This window comes from Procambarus clarkii, chromosome 10 (assembly GCF_040958095.1).
Source record: "Procambarus clarkii isolate CNS0578487 chromosome 10, FALCON_Pclarkii_2.0, whole genome shotgun sequence".
Taxonomy (NCBI): Eukaryota; Metazoa; Arthropoda; class Malacostraca; order Decapoda; family Cambaridae; genus Procambarus; species Procambarus clarkii.
Genome location: NC_091159.1, coordinates 32888633 through 32914058, shown reverse-complemented (window position 1 = coordinate 32914058; position 25426 = coordinate 32888633). Strand labels below are relative to the sequence as shown.

General features: G+C 38.9%; 1 protein-coding gene across 1 annotated transcript; it reads right to left on the bottom strand.

Annotated features, from left to right (window-relative positions):
• Positions 1-8833: 8833 nt before the first annotated feature.
• Positions 8834-23854, bottom strand: LOC123745779 (uncharacterized). Its single transcript, XM_045726760.2, has 2 exons — positions 23681-23854; positions 8834-12149 (listed from the first exon to the last, which is right to left on the bottom strand). The coding sequence occupies exons 1-2, from the start codon at positions 23708-23710 to the stop codon at positions 11724-11726; spliced, it is 456 nt and encodes a 151-aa protein (XP_045582716.1). The 5' UTR covers positions 23711-23854; the 3' UTR covers positions 8834-11723.
• Between the last annotated feature and the right edge of the window lie 1572 nt (positions 23855-25426).

Here is a 25426-nt window from a genome sequence, read left to right as displayed (position 1 = left end):
GGGCTGGTATAGTCTGATCTGTTGGCGGAGGTGGCGCCGCTGGTGTGTGTGTGTGTGTGTGTGTGTGTGTGTGTGTGTGTGTGTGTGTGTGTGTGTGTGTGTGTGTGTGTGTGTGTGTGTGTGTGTGTGTCGCTCTTTGAGTATGTGTTTGTTTGAGAGTGTTTAAGTTTATGTGTGTGTGTATGTCTTTCTGTGAGTGTTTGTATGTAATTACCAAAAGAAGTGGCCAGGCTGGAAATATTAGGTAGCGTCTTTGTGTTTGTGTATGTGTGTGTGTGTGTGTGTGTGTGTGTGTGACCCAACCAAGTCCATCTTGGTTTGGTAAACCTTTTCGCCGTGACCCATAGCCGTTACAATTTACTGAGAAGTCCAATCGCAAGTGCGTTTTTTAAACAAATATCTCTTCACGCAAGATAGCACATACGTATATATGCACAGCGGAAAGCAACGCAATATCACTTCAAACTTATTGCTCAATGCAACGACGCTATTTATTATTTATTAATGCCTTCAAGGTGGTATGAGCACTTCAAATACATCCCAAATGTATACGTACGGTATGTTTTAAATATTTTGTAATGGGAAATTGTGAAATTGGAAGATAAGTATTCAGGAATTCTTTCTAAACTTTTGTTTATAAACTTGTATTATCATACATAACTTGAATAAGAGAGGAAGATGGAAACGTCGATAATCAGCACCTGAGCACTCATGGGACGCCATCACAGAAAACGTTATCGATCTCACTTGAGAAAATGGGAAACTTCTTTATATTTCCTCCCTCGCCCCTACAACGCTTCCTCTGTCATAAGGACGGGCGTCGATATCTTCTTCTAAAAGTTCTTCTAGGTTTGTATGGTTATGGATAGATAAAATCACTTGAAATTAAAAGTCTGTCATGTCGTTATAATGTATTGAGTTATTTATTCCTGCACTTCTTTGTTCAGTTTGCACAAATAGTGAATTTAAATTATAAAAAATTTAATTTCACGCATACGTTATCCGTCTGTTTTTAAAAAGTTTGTTGTTGCTCTTTTGACTTCAAGTATATTGACGTTTATTTCGTTAATCTAATAAAATCAAACTTAAATATTTTATTCCTAAATTGATGTATATTTATAGTTGAATTAATTTATACTCATATATAGTAAATTACTTACACATAAGAAAGCCAAAATAACTTAATTTGTATTAATTATAATATTCTACTAAATAATAAGTGAATGAAGCCTTACTACTAACTCCCTGGCTTGACTACACTAAACAGTAAAGTATTGCAGCCAAAAAGACCTTCACCTTCCACAATTCTGGTTTATGTTGGATTAAAGGCCTATCTGAAGGATTATTAAACTCACCGCAATACCTTACTGACCATCCACCAAATATGGTGATGGCCTTGAGGTATATGTCAACTTCCGAATGGTTATTAAGCACATCACATTGGTTGACTAACAAAACAGTAAGTTTACATTGCTTTTGAACATAATACAAAACTAAAAAAGCTTTCGGTGTATATTCACACCGGCTGCACCTCTCGATGTAAATATACCTGTTTATCTGTTCACTTTAAAGCATATATAGTGCAGATTCGGATACTAGTCATAGAGTTCTTACGTTAGTATTAGCATGCAACCCGTCCTCGACTCAAGTCCATTACATCCAGCGGTCGACCCCACAGACGCATTCATAAATTTTAATATGCTGTTCATTCAAAACGGGAATTTTCTCAAGTATAAATTAATATTATAATATATTAGCATATTGTGCATATATAGGCATAGGTTAGGTGTTTAGGTTCTGTTGGCGATTATTTGTATTTGTAGTACGTGGGTGAAGCATTTATAGCTTTGTGATTCGAACAAAATTCGTCAGTGAAACACTTGTTCCGGATACGTTCGAACGTCAGCAGTTGTGAGTCGTGTGTAAACCGCTTTTCATTCATAAACAGGGGGTTTGGCGGGTGCATGGAATCACTTTTGGATCTTTGTTTGGAGGACGGGCTGTAGCATGTGGACTATTGAAGCTTCGTGTTCAACCCGTCCTCGACTCAAGTCAATTCAGCCCGTCCTCCAAACAAAGACCCAAAAGTGATTCCAGGCACCCGCCTAACCCACTCTTTATGAATGAAAAGCGATTTACACACGACTCACAACTGTTTCGTTCGAACATTTCCCGAACAAGTGCTTCACGGACGAATTTAGTTCGAACCACAACGCTGTAAATGCTTCACTCCGGATTATTTCTTTCATTATTCTTTCTTCTTTTTTTATGTTAACTGTGCATAGTTGATTTGCAATACAATTTTATTGAAGGTGATGTAGTTTCTGTTCTAGGTTCAGGATTGTAAAATCGGTTCAGGTGTCTTCTTATAACAGTGTTTATTTCCGTGTTGCTATATCCATTGTTCACCAATACCTGAGTTATTCTTTCAAACTCTCTACTCACGTTGCTCCATTTTGAGCAGTGTGTAAGCGCTCGACGAATATAAGCATTGAGAACACTGGCTTTGTATCTTTGGGGGCACTCACTCTTACCGTTCAGGCATAATCCTATGCTCGTAGGTTTAGGATATACACTGGTGCTTAAAGAGGTTCCTGTTTTTGTTATTAGTACGTCTAAGAATGGCCGACTGTTATTTTCACTATTTTCATGTGTAAATCGAAGTACTGACTCTCTCTCTCTCTAGATGGCTTTTTAGATTATTTAGTTCATCTGGGTCTTTTACTATGACGAATATGTCATCTACATAACGGCAGTATACAGTTGGCTTTTGTCTACTACTACTGAATACTCTATCTGCGATGGTTCCCATGTAAAAACTAGCGAATAACACTCCTAAGGGGGAGCCCATTGCTACTCCGTCTATTTGTAAATACATGTCCCCGTGCGGACTGATGAAAGGAGCTTCCTTTGTACATGCCTCGAGAAGACTCTTCAAGTGTGTGACTCGGGTATGTCTAATATGAGGGTATTCTCGTCTCTGTATACTCTGTCTAGTATCATTTCTATGGTTGTGTCAACTGGGACGTTGGTAAACAGGGATTCGACGTCCAGGGAAGCAATGATTCCATCGGGCTTTGTAGTTTTGACAGAATATGCGGTCCTATTCAATGAGACATGTATAAAAGGAAACCTGCTGCCAGTATTCACACACACACACATATATATATATATATATATATATATATATATATATATATATATATATATATATATATATATATATATATATATATATTATTAAATATGACCGAAAAAGTAAGATTAATAATTCTAACACGAATTTTCTCAATCTTTCGTACATTTCGTTTCACTGTTGGAGGTAAATAAAAAATCAATTCTCCAAAATTCATTTTTATTTTGGAGAATTGATTTTTGATTTACCTCCAACAGTGAAACGAAATGTACGAAAGATTGAGAAAATCGTGTTAGAATTATTAATCTTACTTTTTCGGTCATATTTAATAATATATGTCTACAGGAAAGACTGCTACCAAAATAAATATATATATATATATATATATATATATATATATATATATATATATATATATATATATATATATATATATATATATATATATATATATATATATATATATATATATATATATATATATATATATATATATATAACTGAAAACCCACACCCCCAGAAGTGACTCGAACCCATACTGCCAGCAGCACTCTGCTGGCGTACAGGACACCTTAACCACTCGACCAACACGACCGGACATCAAGGAGGTGATAGCCGAAAGTATTTGAACCACCCCTCCCCCACCGGCACTCGGTTGGTAATCTTGGGCAAGGCATTTTATTAAATCACCTCATTCTTTGGGGCACACGTGAGGAACACAAATGTGAACAAGCCTGAATGGTCCCCAGGACAGGACGTGAGGGTTTTGAGATTTGAGTAGGATCACTGATACGCATTTATCTCATAAATGATATATATATATATATATATATATATATATATATATATATATATATATATATATATATATATATATATATATATATATATATATATATATATATATATATATATATATATATATATATATATATATATATATATATATATATATATATTACTCTTCTGCTTGGTCTTGAAGGAAGTCGGCCTCGTGTGCAAGGGGGCTGCGACAATCTCTGTCTGGAACCCGTAGGTGCGGGGCTTGGAAGTCTACCTCCTGGTGCTCGTGCTGCCCAAGCTCTCCTTCAGGAGGCTTGGGTCATTCTTGCCCTTGATGAACTGGTTCTTCTTCAGCAATACCAGATACCACGGAGACCGCCCATACCACGGCGGTCTCCGAGTTTGGAGTCCCTGTGCCTTCTTTTATCATCTACAAGGTTAACTCCTGAGCTGGAGCCCCTGGGGCAGTTCGATGTTACTTTCAACTTCGTTCTGACAGTTCCTGCGACGGCGCTGGAACCAATCGTATTGATGTTTGCCTTTCCATTGGTGACTTTCGGCGCTGTAGAGAGCGGGGACCTGCTGCATGGGTGATAGTTTCTCCCCCGTATCAACCTATCCTGGCTTTGCGGCCTGGAGAGGCCCCTCTAGTTCGACAACCAGATCGCAACCCCATAGTCTCCTGAGACTGATCGATGCCTACTACTATCTCCTGGAATGTCAAGCAACCAAGGACCCCAGAAAAGCTTTAAGATCCCCGAATCTTGCAGTAACCACCCTGATGTCATCAACACTGCCAATCTTCTGGTAATGAAAAGTGACCAGCAGCCGGACACCCTCATGAATACTGTCACGCAGTATCTTTCCCCGCGATACCAGCTACATAGTAAGGACTGACGATTTAAATGCGAGAACCGCACGCAGTATACCCTTTCACGACCAGAGATCACATTCACTCCAAAAAATTAACCACCTATGAGCTATTCATGCCCGTGCCACCTCTTGGGAGTTTAATCTTCATCAATCACTCACACACACATAAATAATCCTCATGACGTAACATTCAACACATCTGCTTTATTATTGAATAAATAAATAAATAATATAATTATTAGACACACACACACACACACACACACACACACACACACACACACACACACACACATACACACACACACACACACACACACACACACACACACACACACACGCACACACATACACACACACACACACACATACACACACACACACACACACACACACACACACACACACACACACACACACACACACACACACACACACACACACACACACACACACACACACACACACACACACACACATATATATATATATATATATATATATATATATATATATATATATATATATATATATATATATATATATATATATATATATATATATATATGTATATATATATACCACAAACTTACAGAAACACGTAAGCAATAGATAACACAAGCAACTCTTCTCCTGTGGGGGATTAGGAGGTTGGGATTGGCGTCGTTGGGAGGTTGATCTGTTGGGTAAATATTCCCCAATGTTCAACCTATTTTAACAATATGCGCGGTGCAGTGGTCTAGAGTACTGGTTATGTCAATGGTGTGTGATGCTCCTGGCTCTCCATGGTTCGAATCCCTCGCAGGAGAAAAGTGTCTTGTATTATCTAATAGAAGGTATATCAAATATACCTAATAGAGGGTATATACCATCTAAGAGAAGGACTAGATAAACATTGTTTCAATCCAATTTTAATTTTTATTAATAATAATGAAAGATGCACTTCAATTACATATATTTTTACGTCTCAATGAATTAAATAAATCCTTCAAAACGCGACCCGAAGTCATATATGTGCGTGATTACAAGAGTTTGAAACTCTCAAATACAAAATTTGTATTGAAATATTTTTATTCAAAACTTAAAGAAAATATAAGAAAGTATATATATATATATATAAATATATATATATATATATATATATATATATATATATATATATATATATATATATATATATATATATATATATATATATATATATATATATATGTCGTACTTAGTAGCCAGAACGCACTTCTCAGCATACTATGCAAGGCCCGATTTGCCTAATAAGCCAAGTTTTCATGAATTAATGTTTTTTCGACTACCTAACCTACCTAACCTAACCTAACCTAACTTTTTCTGCTACCTAACCTAACCTAACCTATAAAGATAGGTTAGGTTAGGTTAGGTAAGGTTGGTTAGATTCGGTCATATATCTACGTTAATTTCAACTCCAATAAAAAAATTGACCTAATACATAATGAAATGAGTAGCTTTATCATTTCATAAGAAAAAAATTAGAGAAAATATATTAATTCAGGAAAACTTGGCTTATTAGGCAAATCTGGCCTTGCATAGTAGGCTGAGAAGTGCGTTCTGGCTAATAGGTACGACATATATATATATATATATATATATATATATATATATATATATATATATATATATATATATATATATATATATATATGTCGTACCTAGTAGCCAGAATGCACTTCTGGGCCTACTATGCAAGGCCCGATTTGCCTAATAAGCCAAGTTTTCCTGAATTAATATATTTTCTCTAATTTTTTTCTTATGAAATGATAAAGCTACCCATTTCATTATGTATGAGGTAATTTTTTTTTATTGGAGTTAAAATTAATGTAGATATATGACCGAACCTAACCAACCCTACCTAACCTAACCTATCTTTATAGGTTAGGTTGGGTTAGGTAGCCGAAAAAGTTTAGTTAGGTTAGGTTAGGTAGGTTAGGTAGTCGAATAACAACTAATTCATGAAAACGTGGCTTATTAGGCAAATTGGGCCTTGCATAGTAGGCTGAGAAGTGCGTTCTGGCTACTAGGTACGACATATATATATATATATATATATATATATATATATATATATATATATATATATATATATATATATATATATATATATATATATGTCGTAACTAGTAGCCAGAACGCACTTTTCAGCCTACCATGCAAAGCCCGATTTGCCTAATAAGCCAAGTTTTCATGAATTAATGTTTTTTCGACTACCTAACCTACCAAACCTAACCTAACCTAACTTTTTCAGCTACCTAACCTAACCTAACCTATAAAGATAGGTTAGGTTAGGTAGGGTTGGTTAGGTTCGGTCATATATCTACGTTAATTTTAACTCCAATAAAAATAAATTGACCTCATACATAATGAAATGGGTAGCTTTATCATTTCATAAGAAAAAAAATAGAGAAAATATATTAATTCAGTAAAACTTGGCTTATTAGGCAAATCGGGTCTTGCATAGTAGGCTGAAAAGTGCGTTCTGGCTACTAGGTACGACATATATATATATATATATATATATATATATATATATATATATATATATATATATATATATATATATATATATATATATATATATATATATATATATATATAAAATTCAGTCTACTGCCTAATAAACGTTATATAATAGAAAAGGCTCTACCAGACCGCAGTTTTAATAAGTCTGGAATATTTAAACAACTGCTTTCTCCAGCATATGTACATAGGTTTAGTAAACAAAGTGCTTTAAAAACGGGTTCCCACTCGAAGCACTCTTTTGATCAGTCATATTTATTTCTCCGCATGCATTCGCTTTTAAATATGTTTCAGTACTCTGTCACCCAGGCTGGCACTGTGTCATCCAGGCTGTCACTGTGTCATCCAGGCTGTCACTGTGTCATCCAAGCTGGTACTGTGTCGTGCAGGCTAGCACTGTGTTATCAAGGCTGCCACTGGCTTATCCATGGTAGAACTGTATCATTCAGCCTGGTACAGAGTTATACAAGCTGGTACATTGTTATCCAGACTGGTACAGTGTCACCTAGGTTGGTACAGAGCTGCCGAGGCTGGTACACTGTCATCCAGGCTGGAACAATATCTCCCAGGCTTGTACAGTCTCACCCAGGTTGTTACTCTGTCACCTAAGGTGGCCCTGCCTTGTTCTAAATTATCCTGGCCACTTAAAATGGACCTACATCACTCAAACTTGTCCAGTGTTTTTTTTACAGAGGTAATTATATGTCAGTTGTTGAATCAAATTATCACTGTGTCAATGGCAATGTCAATGGCACTGAGTCTGTGAGGCTATCGGTGTCCGTGACATTGTGTCACTGAGACTATCACTGTATCAGTGGCTTTGTGACAATGAGATTATCAATGTGACAATGGCACTGTGTTAGTGAGACTGTGTCAGTGGCTTTGTTTTATTTAGACTGTCACCATGTCAGTCTGTCACTGTGTCATCCTGGCTGGCACAGTGTCACCTAGGCTGGCACTTTAATAATTAGGCTGCACGTTTGCCACATGGGAATTACACTGTTCAGATTATGTATTCCTCAATGAGTCGTTAAATAATGACGACTTGGTCTGTCACCTTGTTGCCTATTTGCCTTCAAACTATAGAACTTTGTCATCCAAGGTGGCACTCTGTTTCCAGGCTTTGCATTGTGTCATTGTGATGTTGAGCTGTGCTTAAATATGAGATCTCACCGATAAGTGCGAGCGTTTTCACTGGATTCTATGACCACACTAAAGAGTTTCTGAATCTGAAGAAACCTTGTCTTTATTTCAAGGTGAATATTTATTTCTAGAAGAATAATTATTTACACCTCTTTAATTATTTGCACCTCTTTGAAAACAGCAATGAAAGAGAAGGCCGAATATATGCTATATACTTGCCAATATATACTAAACTTGGTTAAGGAGCTCCAAGTTATTTATATGTATCGCAAGAGGAACTAAAATAATGCTAAGGATGGACTTGAAACACCATTACATATAAAAAAGGACGTATCTGGTACTTAGATAATATATACGTTTGTCGCAAATAGAAGAGAAGACGTCGTTTGCTTTCAGGGGAACCATTTAGGCTTTGACTGCTGGAGGAAAAGAATTTAATTGATTTCGTTGATGAAGGTAAATGGAAAATAACTCTCACCATTAAATTGCTAAGATAGCCCTAGAGGTGCTACACACCCAAGTGTGGTTAAAGAATGCAGTGGCAAGTATTAGAGGCAGGTGTGTGGAGCAACTGGTGTTACTGACGACGTCAACACAATAGTGCAAGATGATGCACGAATATTCTGAATAGCTTTCAGGATAAGCTTTATATCAAGGTGAAATTTAAAACACCCACATTTGAGCTGTTTAATAGGTGATATTTAATTCTTATCCTAGTTACTTCCAAGTAACCTTTCACCTTAGTTTTACTCTGACTTTATTCTCACCAATAAAAGAGTAACTTTGATCTTATATATAACATAGCAGTGATCTTTCATATTTCCCTTTAGTCATGTAAGGAAGAACTGTGCCAATCTTTTATATCCATCTTGAGGCTGTCCTGATCAAACCTAATAATAATTCACTCTCTTTTGTGGTTCTAAGGAACAACTATGGACTGGATGTATGCTGTATCACGTGACGAGTGACGTCAACACCACGAATGAACGAAGCCAATGACCATGGCCAGGGGCCCACAGATGTAAACATCATTCACAGGTTCAGCATGGCTACGCTCACATTACTTGCACGTCGTTGGCTGTGTTTTATCTGACGTGTTAAGGCTACTGTATTTTGACTGTCATTTTGGTTCGAGTGTAACATATTTGGACGAAATTTTTGTCTCTTTGCACGACTTTGAGTAAACATTTCAACATGATTTTATCAACTTAAAAAAGACATTTAACATTTTTGTAACAAACTAGTAACAACAATTTCCAAACAGATAAAATATAACAATAAACAATTTTGTACAGGAATATATTTTTTAATTTACAAGTGATCAACCTTGTTTATTTGATTTGATATAACACTCATACATATATATTTGCTAAATGCACATAGATTTAGGATTTGCTGGTTTATTCGATGTAATGCGGCGCTAAGGCGTCTGATTGGCTCTTTCCCAGTGAGAGAAAGTTCGTGATTGGTACATTCGTTTGTTTACATGGTAGCCTCCACATTCTTTTCGAGGGATCTGAACCAGGCATAAAGTATCAATATAGAGCTACTAACCAACACTTTTGTTAAAAACTCTCACGTAAACAATGGACAAAACGTGATCTAGTCTCATTGAAACTGAGATTTAAGCCTTCGAGGCTGAGATGGATCGGGCGGTGGATGAGACAGGGATGCACTAAGCAGCAACGGCGGATGTGAATTAAAAATATATATACATATATATATCCTAACGTAAGCATGGACATAAATAAATATATATATATATATATATATATATATATATATATATATATATATATATATATATATATATATATATATATATATATATATATTTGAGTTATTTTTTGCTGTCATTCTTATAAATATGTAATAGGTTGTATATATGTTATTTTTGTTACATTTTGTTGCTTAACTGATAATAATTGTAAGAAAACTTCACATGAAGTGATCATTATTATTGGTTAGAGTTGCAGATAAGCGGATTAACTCACCAGTGAGCGATTGCATAGATTATTGAAAAAACATTGTACACGGCACAATATCACACATAACAATATTATAAAATCAACAGAAAAGTAAGCATGATGGCATTGTAGTTAGAGAGACTATTACTGTATAATATTTTAGTGGCTGACAAACGAGTTTTTTGTTATGAAACTAGTTATGGGAGGACCTACAAACTACCTTGTTTCAATATCGGTATAAATATTTAGATTTCTATATGAAATGATAACTATTTTCCACACACACACACATACATACATATATATATATATATATATATATATATATATATATATATATATATATATATATATATATATATATATATATATATATATATATATATATATATATATTATTTATATTTATATGTAATTACGTAATGTGTGTGTATGTGTGTGTGTGTGTGTATGTGTGTGTGTGTGTGTGTGTGTGTGTGTGTGTGTGTGTGTGTGTGTGTGTGTGTGTGTGTGTGTGTGTGTGTGTGTGTGTGTGTGTGTGTGTGAGTGTAGATGGACAATTCCCTTGAATGATAACAGAATGAGCAGCAATACAAATACTTTCATTAAGTGGGAAGTCTGTTCCCCCCCCCCCCACACACCTCAAGAACAAAGATATTCAACAAGCACTCACGACGACAGTTAAGTGCCCCATTAAGTATTGGGGCACTTAACTGTCCGTATTGCAATGGGAGGAAAGAGAGATAACGTGAAGGGTGGAGCCCCCAAAGGCCATGAAAACATACCACCATAGTAACACCATACCAACACCATTCCATAAAACATAGAAAGATGAATGAATATAAAAAATAAAAAGACATAATTGCTGGAGATTTCTACATCAACAGACAAAATGCAACAAAAATATATTATTTTCAAGTGAAGGGCAGTAAACAACACACCAAACAACAGTGTATTGTTATAAACAGTAATTTCAGAAAAAAAAAAATAATTACCGGAAATAATTGGGATAGCGAGCGATTTCTAAACAGAATGAATGAAAATACACCTCTAAGCCTTCAGAGTTTTAACCCACGATGAATATAGATCATAACATTATTTCTAGCAAACAAACTGGATGATAGGTGATAGAGGTGAATCAAGAGGGAAAACGATGATGCGAAATATTTTGAATAGATACACGTTCTCTAACAGGCAAGGGAAGAGCTGCTGGATAGCCATCACCGAGGAGGAGCCAACGATGGCAGAAGCAAGCGAAGAGGATACACAGGGGGTTATTGCGGGCTCGAGTCCGGCTGTGTGGTGAAGGCGGGCAAGGTGGTCATCTGATCACCGTCGAAAACCAGGTTTTCGGCTGTAACATTAGGCGGAGAGGAGTACATGAGCAGCGCTACGATGCCGATAGTCATGACGATGAAGGTGGCGATGGCGGAGTAGCAGCCGAGGGCCGTACACCCGGGCTCCACGTTATACAGGGGAGGGATGATGGTCTTGGGTTTGCTGTCCGGGGTGCCCCCTTCCTCAACTCCTTCACCCTCTTCCCCCTCTCCGCCCTCGTCGGTGTTCTCCTCCTCTTCGTCATCCTCGTCAGCGCAGGACCCCGCCTCCAGGTCGCGCTCTAGCTCCTGTTGGTGGTTCAGGAGCTGCTGCCGGTGGTTTTGGGCGTTGTTGCACAGCGCCTCTTCCTTCGTTTCACTCATCTGCAGCATGCAAGTTAATTGTTAGTTGTGAGAGTGATGTGTGTCTTTTATCAAAGTTATTCTTTTTAAAATTTTTAAGATAAATACACACAATCACCCATTAAAGTTAATCCCAGGAATTGCATTAATATGAAGAATTATATTAATCCCAAGAATAAGAATAATCCAAAGAATTAGATGTATCTTAAGGAAATAGAAACATCTTGTCGAAAGGGACTTAATAAGCTTAATTTACATCTATAAAAGTTAAAAAATAAAGTGTTACAAGATTGACGAATAAAAATAGATGAAAGATATAGAAAGGAGAGAATTTACAAAATAAATATATCGATACAAAATTGAACACGAAAAAATGGATGTAAATTGATTAATTTTAGATTCAGAAAATACATGGGTAAATACAGGTTTGAATATAAGGTTGATGAGCATCGTTATTTGGTTTGCACTAGAATAATTACTACGCCTGCTACACGTACTACGCCTTCTTCTGTTTGTTCTTCTATAACTACTGCTACTAACTACCTCTTCTACGATGACCACATCAGAAGATGGAGAAAGGACGACGTTTCGGTCTGTCTTGAACCATTATCCAAGACGAACCAAGACGAAAGAACCTGATCGTTTCTTCATCTTCTGATGTGTGCTCTGGTCATCATATCTTCAGCCGCGTTATTGTGACTCATTGTCTATCTCTTCTATATTTACCTATTCTACTACAAGCGTTGATAACAATTCTACGCCCACATATGCTGCTCATGTAAGGTGCACAGTACATGAGCAAGATACGTGGCGGTACAATTGTTACCAACGCCGCGTTATGACAACATCTGTCAAAACTACTAAAAAAATGTCAACACTATTTATTCCACCACTGTTGCTACTATTGCTACAATTACTACTACTACTACTACCACTACTACTACTATTCTTACTACTACCACTACTACTACTATTCTTACTACTACCACTACTACTACTATTCTTACTACTACTACTACTACTGCTACAATTACTACTACTACTACTACTACTACCACTACTATTACTACTGTTACTACTACTACTACTACTAATAATAATAATAAAATTTCTGCTGCCACTATTTCCGACGACACTACTACATCTGGTACTACTATTTCTACCTATCTGCTACTACTACTACTACTACCATTACAAAAAAACTACTAACACAACTACAGTTACCACTATTGTTACTACAACTATTGCTACTATCGCAAGGAAGAGGCACACAGAATTAGAAAAGAGGCATACATTAAGGAGTCAATGAAGGTTAGATCCATTTTCTGTGATGACAGTTGGTTGAGAGAAAACGGAGATGGCGTGCTGTTGGGATGGGAGGAGAGTTGGGGGGGGGGGAAGTTGGGGGGTTGCATATTGTATTGGTTGTGGAGGGGGATGGGAGGGGTGGGGGGATGGGGGAGACGGAGGAAGGGTCGCAGGTGAGTAATATCGAAGGGAAGGATATACTTGAACACTACACCTTAACTGTACTTCATTCCATCACCACAGTGGTATGTCTCAGTTCCTCACCACAATGTTCAACCCGTCCTCTTAAAAATAACGTCACTTTTCGCTCGTATGCGCGCTATGGCCAAATTTGGACGTAATTTGAAATGAAATCGACTCACAAAAGTGACGTACTGTTCCGTTTTCTGTTTGAGTCTTCCGGCTCACTCGGCAAGCTTAGAAAAGGATTCTTTCCATTAACGTTTTTCATACCGTTTTGAAACTTTATGAGATTTTCCTGCCCACCTAACCTATCAGAGGACCTTTAACATGCTGTTGTTGAAAAAACAAAATCCAAAATTTATATTCATTTTTTTTCATTTTCAAATTACGTCCATATTCGGCCATACGGGCAAACGGCCAAAAGCGACGTTCTATTCAAGAGAACAGGTTGATTGTGTTTTACACCTCAGTGCTACATCTCAGTGCACCTCAGTGCTACATCTCAGTGCACCTCAGTGCTACATCTCAGTACACCTCAGTGCTACATCTCAGTGCACCTCAGTGCTACATCTCAGTGCACCTCAGTGCTACATCTCAGTGTTATACCTTAGTGTTACACCTCAGTGTTATACCTCAGTGTTACACCTCAGTGCTACACGTCAGTGTTACACCTCAGTGCTACACCTCAGTGCTCCACCTCAGTGTTACACCTCAGTGCTACACGTCAGTGCTACACGTCAGTGCTCCACCTCAGTGTTACACCTCAGTGCTACACCTCAGTGCTACACCTCAGTGCTACACCTCAGTGTTACACCTCAGTGCTACACCTCAGTGTTACACCTCAGTGTTACACCTCAGTGCTACACCTCAGTGCTACACCTCAGTACTACACCTCAGTGCTACACCTCAGTGCTACACCTCAGTGTTACACCTCAGTGCTACACCTCAGTGCTACTCCTCAGTGCTACACCTCAGTGCTACACCTCAGTACTACACCTCAGTGCTACATCTCAGTGCTACACCTCAGAGCTACACCTCAGTGTTACACCTCAGTGATACTCCTCAGTGTTATGCCTCAGTGCTACACCTCAGTGTTCCACCTCAGTACTACACCTCAGTGCTATATCTCAGTACTATTCCTCAGTGCTACATCTTAGTGCTACACCTCAATACTACACCTCAGTGCTATGCCTCAGCGCTGCACCTTAGTGTTATGCCTCAGCGCTGTATCACATATCATGGGCACACTACAATACTAAAATGAATGTATATCTTATCACTACAATGATTATACACCTTTATACTACAGTTAGAGTACATCTTAATATCACACCTCAGTAACACAGCATGTTATATAGTGTACCACAGTGTATCAGTACACACCGGGACTCTTCAGAAAACACGTCAGCTTAGCCAACAATGCTGAAACACAATTCACAATATTGTAACATAACTCAAAATGTCGTAACAGAACCTACAATGTCGTAACAGAACCTACAATGTCGTAACAGAAACCACAATGTTGTAACAGAACCCACAATGTTGTAACACAGAGAAAAATATTTGTACACAAACCCTGTTATAATTGCAATAGTAGAGACTAAAATAACTGGAACGATCACTAATGCAGCATTTCCCCGGGAAAGTCAGATACTTCAAACATGAAGGAAACAAATGGGAGGATTGTCAAGGGAACGTGTGTTTTGTAGGGATAATTAATATTAAAGAGGCAAATAGCGTCTTGGAAACAGGAGCCAAACATTGAGGAATATTAAGGAGGCAAACAGCTACGAGCGAATCATTTCCATAGAAGGAGAATGTGTGTGGTTTTGACTGTGTCCTACAATCACACAGAGGGATACACATAACCCGGAGAAGATACAAAAACATTAATAGAGAATGCATTTACAATTAATCAGGGTTGTAGAGAGACAACAGACTCATGTCAAATGTCTTAGTTTCGAAATATTTCAAACATGGCTAAATTTAATTAGCAAGTAAGGAGCCCTAAAGAAGTTCATTGTTTTCAAATTAGAGAACGGATCTTTTTTTTCCTAAAAGAGAAGAGATATGAAGAACTAAACTGAAAGTAGTTAATAAGGAGTTTCAGTAACAACATGTCAAGGAGGAAACAAGAAGCAGAGAGGGTGGTCAACCAGCAAGCATAGTTTTGGATTTTACGCATAATGACACTGAAGTTGAGACCATTGAGCACAAAATGTCAATTGAAGAACGTTAACCCCCGAGTTGTATTTGTTGTAATGTGTACTAACATTGAACAATAAACAAAGAGGGAGGGATAAAATATAGGAGCAGCATGTCAAGAATTCAAAGAATAAGGAGATATAATTTCTGGAGAGACATCAAGGAGAGCCTTTGCTAATGGTTTAATAAGCAAAATCTGTGGAATACGAGGAAAAGGAAGAGGTTGTAAAAGAATGAAAAAAGAAGCGTACAGAAAGAAATCACAATATGTATACATGATCAAGACATAATACTTAGGAACTAAGAGAGTAATGAAGACGCAGTATGAGACTCACAGCATCCAGGGCAATTGCTCAACCAAAGCTGCTTCAAAGCCACATATGGAGGAAATAACTGTGAGGTTGATCATAGATCTACCCAAATAAAATAGAATAGGTAAGGGATGGGGGTGGGGGGATGGGGGAGGGCACATGGCTTCAAGAAGTTTTAAATCTTGATCCTGACATGGTGCTAGGGTTGAGATTCTTTAAATGAGAGATACCCGAATATGAGGGACTTTCCGAAAGATAATTGAATATTATCAATCAACAATCCATGATATATCTTGTTACAAAAGAGACAGCCGAAACACTGTGTAGACACTTTGCTATAATATTAAACCACTTGAAAGGAGAGAACTGCCAGAATTTTAGAAAAATACATCATGAAATATACAAGAAATGTGAAAGACAACAACCTCTTAACTATTACCCAAAGATAATATTGGTCATTATTACCAACAAGAGCCACTTGCAAGTTGTTAGAGTAAAGGCACCGAAGGAGGCTTATAAGTGCACCTAGTACAAGCTAAACCTGTTCTTCACGTGAGGAAAAATCTATATGGGATACTTATTTGAATTTTATTAAAGATGATCGAAATCGAAAATTTGACAGAGAGAGAGAGAGAGAGAGAGAGAGAGAGAGAGAGAGAGAGAGAGAGAGAGAGAGAGAGAGAGAGAGAGAGAGAGAGAGAGAGAGAGAGAGAGAGAGAGAGAGAGAGTGTGTGAGAGAGAGAGAGAGAGAGTGTGAGAGAGAGAGAGAGAGAGAGAGAGAGAGAGAGAGAGAGAGAGAGAGAGAGAGAGAGAGAGAGAGAGAGAGAGAGAGAGAGAGAGAGAGAGAGAGAGAGAGAGAGAGAGAGAGAGAGAGAGAGAGAGAGAGAGAGAGAGAGAGAGAGAGAGAGAGAGAGAGAGAGAGAGAGAGAGAGAGAGAGAGAGAGAGAGAGAGAGAGAGAGAGAGAGAGAGAGAGAGAGAGAGAGTGTGTGTGTGAGAGAGAGAGAGAGAGTGTGAGAGAGAGAGAACTGTGCAGACTGCATCGATTGTTGTGAATTTCATCGATTGTTGTGAATTTCATCGATTGTCGTGAATAATTGACTACTGTCTCTACTCAGGCTGGAAAAGCAGGCTAGTGCAACTAGAACAGTACTTAGGGAATTCACTTCATGACAGAAACAAATGTAAAAGTTAGAGAGGAAATATTACTGTGAAGTAACGAGTGAATTACTGCAAGGGTTGGAGCAAGTGCTCTTTCCTTACATATGTGAAGGACCTGGCATTCATTCATATCCATATTTGCAGTTGCTTCTAAACTATTACGAATAATCACATCAGAATTTTTCTCTAACACTGATAAACAACAACTGGGCTTTAATCCATATATGTGTAAAGTTATGAAAATAAGGAAACATGCAAGAAGAACTGTGCAGAAGTATAGAATGAAAGGGTAGCATATTCTTGAATCAGAAAGGGAGAAAGGCCATAGAACATAAAATAATCTCAAATATAATATTAGCAAACATTTATAGAATAGCATTAGCAGTCTGCATCAAATTTGCTATTATCCAGACAGACTTCCTGATATTGACAAAACAGCTTTCTGAAAGCTACATACAACTCAAATGAGATCCACGTTTGAGTATAAAGCCACGGCATAGAAAGAAAATTACAACTTAAAAAAACACCTCCAATGCAATCCTACGCAGATCGTCACAGCTGAAGGAACTAAGCTTCGAATAAAGGCAGAGCGAGGTGGAGCTTACTACCAGAGGAGGAATAGGAGAGAAATTCGAAGGACGTACAAGATTCCAAGCAGAATTGAATAAGCAGAAAAAATAAACAATAGTTACAGATAGGATAAAACGAGGGGGGAGGGGGGCAAAGATAAGTAAGAGAGAGAAACCAAAATTTATTTTGTGCATTCATTATTAGATTTATAAATAAGTAGAAATAGATGGATGAAGAAGTATATGTAGATAATACAATACATGATTGTATGTATAAATTTTATGAGAACCCAAAGAACAATGCCACTGTATTAAAGTACAAAATGATGGGTCTGAGGGAAAGGGTGGGTCTCAGGAGATGACGCCCGACCCCTCATGTACATGTAGATTACAGCAGTAAATGAGCAAGGTACAGTAAAATCCCATAGCAAACACCATATTACATCCCGCTGCACCACACCACACCTCACCAAGCCATACCATTTGACACCCCACACTACACCACAATACACCACACCACAACAGACCACACCACTCCTCACCATGCGATATCATTTCACACACCACGCTACACCACACCACAACACACCACACCGTACAATACCATACCACATCACTCCAGACCACATCACACCAGACCACATCACACGATCACGCGATATAATTTCACACACCACGCCACACCTCACTACACCACGCTACACCACGTCTCACCACACCACACTACGCATTGCCATATACAACAAGTGCTACTAAAAGGCCAAACAACTTCCCGTAAGTAACACACCACACTAACAGCACTAACACACACTCTTCCCTTATACATTCCAAATACCAAATTACCAAATCACCATTCACTAAACACTACAACCCTCTACAACACACACAAACAACACGCACTGACACACAGTCATAATGGCTAGGTGCTTTCTCCTGATAATTACATTATATACAGAGCACGCAATTACAGAATACAAATAGAAATAGCCCTACCAACAACATTGTAACCAGACTACACACAGCGACATAATGTGGCTACACAATATAGCAGAATCCCTACCAGAAAGCGCCACGATACATCATAAATTGTTAAATACTTACCTGCAGACATCAACACACTTCAGGGCCAGAAACACCACAACAGGCCACACCCCACTTCAGCGTCATAAACACCACAACAGGCCACACCCCACTTCAGGGCCAGAAACACCACAACAGGCCACACCCCACTTCAGGGCCAGAAACACCACAACAGGCCACACCCCACTTCAGGGCCAGAAACACCACAACAGGCCACACCCCACTTCAGGGCCAGAAACACCACAACAGGCCACACCACACTTCAGGGCCAGAAACACCACAACAGGCCACACCCCACTTCAGGGCCAGAAACACCACAACAGTCCACACCCCACTTCAGGGCCAGAAACACCACAACAGGCCACACCCCACTTCAGGGCCAGAAACACCACAACAGGCCACACCCCACTTCAAGGCCAGAAACACCACAACAGGCCACACCCCACTTCAGCGCCATAAACACCACAACAGGCCACACCCCACTTCAGGGCCAGAAACACCACAACAGGCCACACCCCACTTCAGGGCCAGAAACACCACAATGGACCACAACACAGGTCATGGTAAATAGCCTCATCACAGCACAAAACAAAGGAACAACTAAAGCATGATATAATTCATTTAATAAACAAAATACACAACAAAACCGAATAACACTGTACAGTGCAAACCAAACAACACACTTCTGGTACACCAGAAAACATTAAAACACATCGTAACATTACGATTCAACACATCACGAAACAACACCACAACATATAACACTCAATCGTAACACATTACAATGAACGCAACACAATACAATACAGTGCAAGACTTCCATACACACTGTAACACACATAAAACATCCCAAACACTCATCGCAAAACAATTTTGCACACCAAACAATTGCTCCAAATACCACCGTGCACCACACCCTGCAACCCACAATATTGACCTCAGCGACTGCACAGAGCCAGGGCGACGCCTTGCTCAAGAGCACCTCCCTCCCTCACTGTGGCACTCACGTGACAAGTTCCGTCACTGGGTTGTATGAAGATTAGGACTTGGGTAATGTGTAACGCATGCAAGAAATAGTAGAAGAGCTTAATTACTGATAATACAAGCAATATGGATAGATAATTGTTGCCATACTAGCGCTGTCGGGAGAAGTACTAAGTTTTCCTAGAACAATATTTATCATAGTTCATACAATTTGGGCAATATTAGTGGATAACTCTGCGGACATGGCATTCCAGTTTTCATTTAGTCTCCTGAGGGCTATTGCACAGCATTATTTTTAAGGCACAAAGGAACTTTTTCATAAAACATGTTACTTTGATAACGCCACCAACATCCCTTACTTATGTGAACATTAGTTTTCGTTATTGGAGTGATCATTTGGTGGATAAAGTTGTTGGTGATAGTAAAGCTATTGATGAGAGTTGTTGATGCTGGTTAACGATGGTAAAGGTGGTGGTGAGGGCGGAGGATAAGGTGTTGGAGATGTTTGGGGTAGTGGAAGTGGTAGATGAGTCGGTGGTAATGGTGGTTGTAGTGGTGGTGATTGTTTGATGCTGGAACTGGTAGTGATGGTCTGGGTGGTGGCTTCAGTGGTGATATTAGAACTGGTAGTAAAACTTGTGGTGTTGGTAGTGACAACAGTGGAGGTTTCGGCGGCTTTGGTGATGGAATTGATGGTGTTGGTTATGATGGTGGAAGTACTAGTGACAGGGGTAAAGGTGGTGTTAGTGGTGACAATAGTGTGGCGGTCGCTGAGTTGGATGGATAGCGGAAGACGCGGTGATAGTGGTGTTGGTACAGACGGTGATATTAATCGCGGGTGATGATAGTGATGGCACAGAAAACCTCAGTGATGATAATGTTGGCAATGCATATTGTGGTGGTAAATTTAGCGTCATTACTGTGGTTGTAATTTGAGATGATATTGACAATATTCTTAGTAGTAATTTGTAATAAAAGTTATAATACCAGTCAAAGACTATCATTGACGAAGTTACTGGTGGCGAATGTAATATTCGTGACAAGGTGACGAAATTATTTTTCGCACGTGATAATGTGGCACGTGAATAGTGTGACAATAGGGGGCCAGAGAGAAAGTAGTAAAAGAAACGATGAATTGAGGTGTGATGGTGGTAGTCGAGATAATCCCGAGAAGAACACCAGCAGTTAATACAACGTTATTAGCCGTTTAGGTGTAAGGCTCGTCCTCACCACACACTCAGACCTTGACAGAGCACTCAAGAGAGTGTGACAGACTTGGTGTAAATCTTTAATTGAAGTACACAGATACGTAAGTGTGGGTTTTTATCTTACAATAAATTCAGTACCATCAATAATGACAGCATCATCTTCAACAATTTTATTACCATCAGTTGCATCAATTATAACAGCAGTGGCACCATAATCATCAACAACAGCAGTGAGAGCATCATCAACTACAAAAAACATCAGCATAAATAGCATCAGTAACAACACCCGTGACAGCATCAACTTCAACAGCACCAGAAGCATCAATAGTATCATAACAACAACAGTGAGAGTATTATCAAGAACAACAGAATCAACAGTAACAACAGCTGATGCATGATCATAAACAACAACAACAGCGACATCAACAACAGCGGTATCAATCCCAATAGCAACAGCAGCAACATCAATCGCAACAGAAGCGCAGGGAATAACAACAGTACCACCAACGGGAAAAACAGTATAAAGTGGCAAAAAAGGTAACCCATTCGGAATAATTTGTCGCTGTTGATGCTGCTGCTGCAAGAGTAACCGCAGTAAGAAGAGAAGCAGTAAGAACAGCAGCAGCAAATACAGCAGGAACAACATTAATATTAGCAACATCAAGTCATAGATCTACAACTATATCATCAATATTAGCAACATCAAGACATGCATCTACAACGATATCATCAATACTAGCAACATCAAGACATGCATCTACAACTATATCATCAATATTAGCAACATCAAGACCTGCGTCTACAACAATGTTATCAATACTAGCAACATCAAGACATGCATCTACAACTATATCATCAATATTAGCAACATCACGACATGCATCTACAACGATATCATCAATACTAGTAACATCACGAAATGCATCCGCAACGATATCATAAATATTAGCTACAGGAAGACACGTATCTGCAACAATATCATCAACCCTAACAACTACAGGCTCAACAACTGCATCAACAGTAACATCAACAGCTTTAGGACCAACATTACTAACACCAGTTACAGCAAACATCAACAAAGACAACAAGAACAAGAACAAAAATAACAAGTCTTTCAGACTTCTGGGGCTTTCCTAGAGCCACGTTTAACGAGACACTTGTGTCGTACACGTGTCTTAGAAGCATCTTGTAAAAGACTTATTTCTTCTGCCATAAAATTTCAGACGATATGTAATAACCCATAAAAATACTGTAAAAAGTGTAACCCTATTTAGTCTTTCAGAGTGGGTGACTTGATGTGATAATTAAAGGTTATCTAAAACTTGGAGTCTTCAGAGGCATGTTCGCGCCATAGTCCATAAGAGAAGTTTCTGCTAAAAATTGAAAATGTTAAATTTATCTAGACAAAAGAATATCATGACACATTGCTGATGCACTTGAAAATATGTTATAATGGTGATGCCCTTGAAAATAAATTACGTGTTTGATGCACTTGAAAATATGTTACATTGTTGTTGCACTTGAAAATATGTTACATTGCTGTAACACTAGCAAATATGTTACATTACAATAAAATTCCACTTGAGTTAGGTTTAGACTTAACTAATTTAAAGGTTCTTGAAATAATGGTAAATAGCCTTTGGTGACGGAGTGTGTTTGGGTTTTATATTGACTGTGAAGCTTACAAGCTTCACTTACCTCGGTGCATACACTTATACTCCTCAAGTATATACAACTTTAAAGATATATTCCGTCTCATAACTACAACCTCACCATTTTCACACCCTCACACACACACACACACTCACACACACCCTAGCATTCTTACATTCTCAAACACACTATCACAGTGTTATTTACTCATATTCGTATATCCCCTCACATTCTTATACCCTCACATTCTTTCACCCTCACATTTTTGCACTTTCATATTCCTACACCCCTCACATTCCTACAACCTTATATTCTTAAGCCCCTGTATTCTTACACCCTCGCAACCATTTTATATTACACTCTTTGGCCGTCACACCGCAATGCCCTCATATATTTGCACTTTCACACACCCACCCTTGCTCTCTCACACTATTTCACTCTTACAAGGCACAATAACAACTTTTTAACCTCATCACTCCATGTATTTCTACGTCATCGCACGCACATCTTCACAATTTTATAACCTCACATTCTATCCATTAACCCTCTGCATTCTGAGACACCACACTTTAACGTAACCTCACGCCCACGCACCCTATACCCTTTACACCCTACATCCCTACATCCAGTACCCTTTACACCACATTCTATTCGATTCTAGAATAGATTGTATTCTACATTCTGAGAAGTGTACAGCTAAACAGCCTGCAACTTTACATTCGATTGCGATACTCCCTACAAAGTACCTGTCATAGCAGTGCATTCTATAGTGAAACATTCGACAGAGGTACACCCGTACAGAGGTAAACACTTCAGCATTACAGTCTACACCAAACACCGTCAAACTTGCAACCTCTCATCCTGCATGGAATGGTGCCACACCCATACCTACCTCGTATATTGCAAGGGTGACAGCTGTCATGGCGGATCAGGAGTAAGTGTAATCCAAGTATGAGGGAGAATAAAGAAGGGAGAAGGGGAGAGTATATGGTAGCGAGACTCCACTGCCACCACTAATACCACCACCATCACCACCACCTGCTACACCACCACCACCACTACCACCACCACTACCAACACACCAACTCGCTGCCTTCTCGGCTCGTCATTTCGGTGGTGGTGGGGTTGGGAGGAGTTGGGGGAGGGGGAGAAGCGAAGTGGGGGGAGGGGGTATTGTTGCCCCTCCCTCTCCCTCTCGCTCCTCCTCCCCCTCTCCTTCATCCCTCCCTCCTACCTACCCCTTCCCTTCTATCCCCAATCTCGAGCCACCTCCTCCCTTCCTTCTCCCCCTCTCTCACTTTTGAGGTATACCCCTCGTGTTAGTATACTGCGCCACCGGCCGTACTCTATGTTTGGCATACTCCCCACGCCCACACCGGCCTCTTTCCTTTCAACGCCCACACAAAGCAACGCCCAAATAAAAAACCCGCCCACACAACACCAATCAGCCGCCCGAATCGCTTCCACACCACGCCCACACTATGTTAACCCCACGCTCCCACCACGCCCACATATCGTCCCGCAACACGCCCACATCACACACACACCGCAACCGCACAACGCTTGCTAGAATCTTAATTTACTATGCCTTCAAACACGATCTTAATACAAAAAATTGAAGCAAGTTCCAAAACACTTTTTAAAGCTCCTATCGTCTATCAATGTCATTCATTCTGGCGTCATTCATGAAAATACTATTAACACATTACAGTTCATTCTTCAACCATTAACTCCTTTACATTCATACCCACAACATTTGCACCAACACCATTAACACCTCCATTCATACCCACACCATTTATACCCAAGCCATATATACCCCACACCATTCATGCCCACACCAATAATACCCCACACCATTAATATCCAATCAAAACCCAGCATTCAGACGACGAAACAGTTAATGTGAGGCCCTAAAATATCTTAAAATCAATAGTTAGACACACAAAAGAGAAGGCAAATAAATCCTTAGGAGAGAGAGAGAGAGAGAGAGAGAGAGAGAGAGAGAGAGAGAGAGAGAGAGAGAGAGAGAGAGAGAGAGAGAGAGAGAGAGAGAGAGAGAGAGAGAGAGAGAGAGAGAGAGAGAGAGAGAGAGAGAGAGAGAGAGAGAGAGAGAGAGAGAGAGAGAGAGAGAGAGAGAGAGAGAGAGAGAGAGAGAGAGAGAGAGAGAGAGAGAGAGAGAGAGAGAGAGGGAAAGAAAGAAAGAAAGAAAGAAAGAAAGAAAGAAAGAAAGAAAGAAAGAAAGAAAGAAAGAAAGAAAGAAAGAAAGAAAGAAAGAAAGAAAGAAAGAGAGAGAGAAAGAGTGACATTACGATAGAATGAAAAAGAGAGAGGGAAAGATATAGAGAAATTCTGCTATATCAAGCATCATCAGATTAAAAAATTTAATGTTGTCAATAATAACGGAAATAGTCAGGGGATAATAATATTTATATACTATTAATGGTATAAAATGATGGCTGATTTTTCTGTTGGGAATTTGACTAATTAAACTAGATTCCAGGATGCCCAGTTGGATGCTTGTCAGGGTGCCCAGTTGGATCCTTATTAGGGTGCCTAGCATGATAGTTAGTAGGGTGACGAGCTGGATGGTTGTAGGGGTACCTAACTGGATGGTTGGTAGGGTGCCTAGCTGCAT

Bases quoted from the DNA above. Each gene is read 5' to 3' on its own strand.
- LOC123745779 (XM_045726760.2), bottom strand. From the start codon at position 23,710: ATGACAGCTGTCACCCTTGCAATATACGAG. The intron at 12,150-23,680 runs GTAGGTATGGGT...TGCATGCTGCAG, and splicing joins TCACCCTTGCAATATACGAG to ATGAGTGAAACGAAGGAAGA.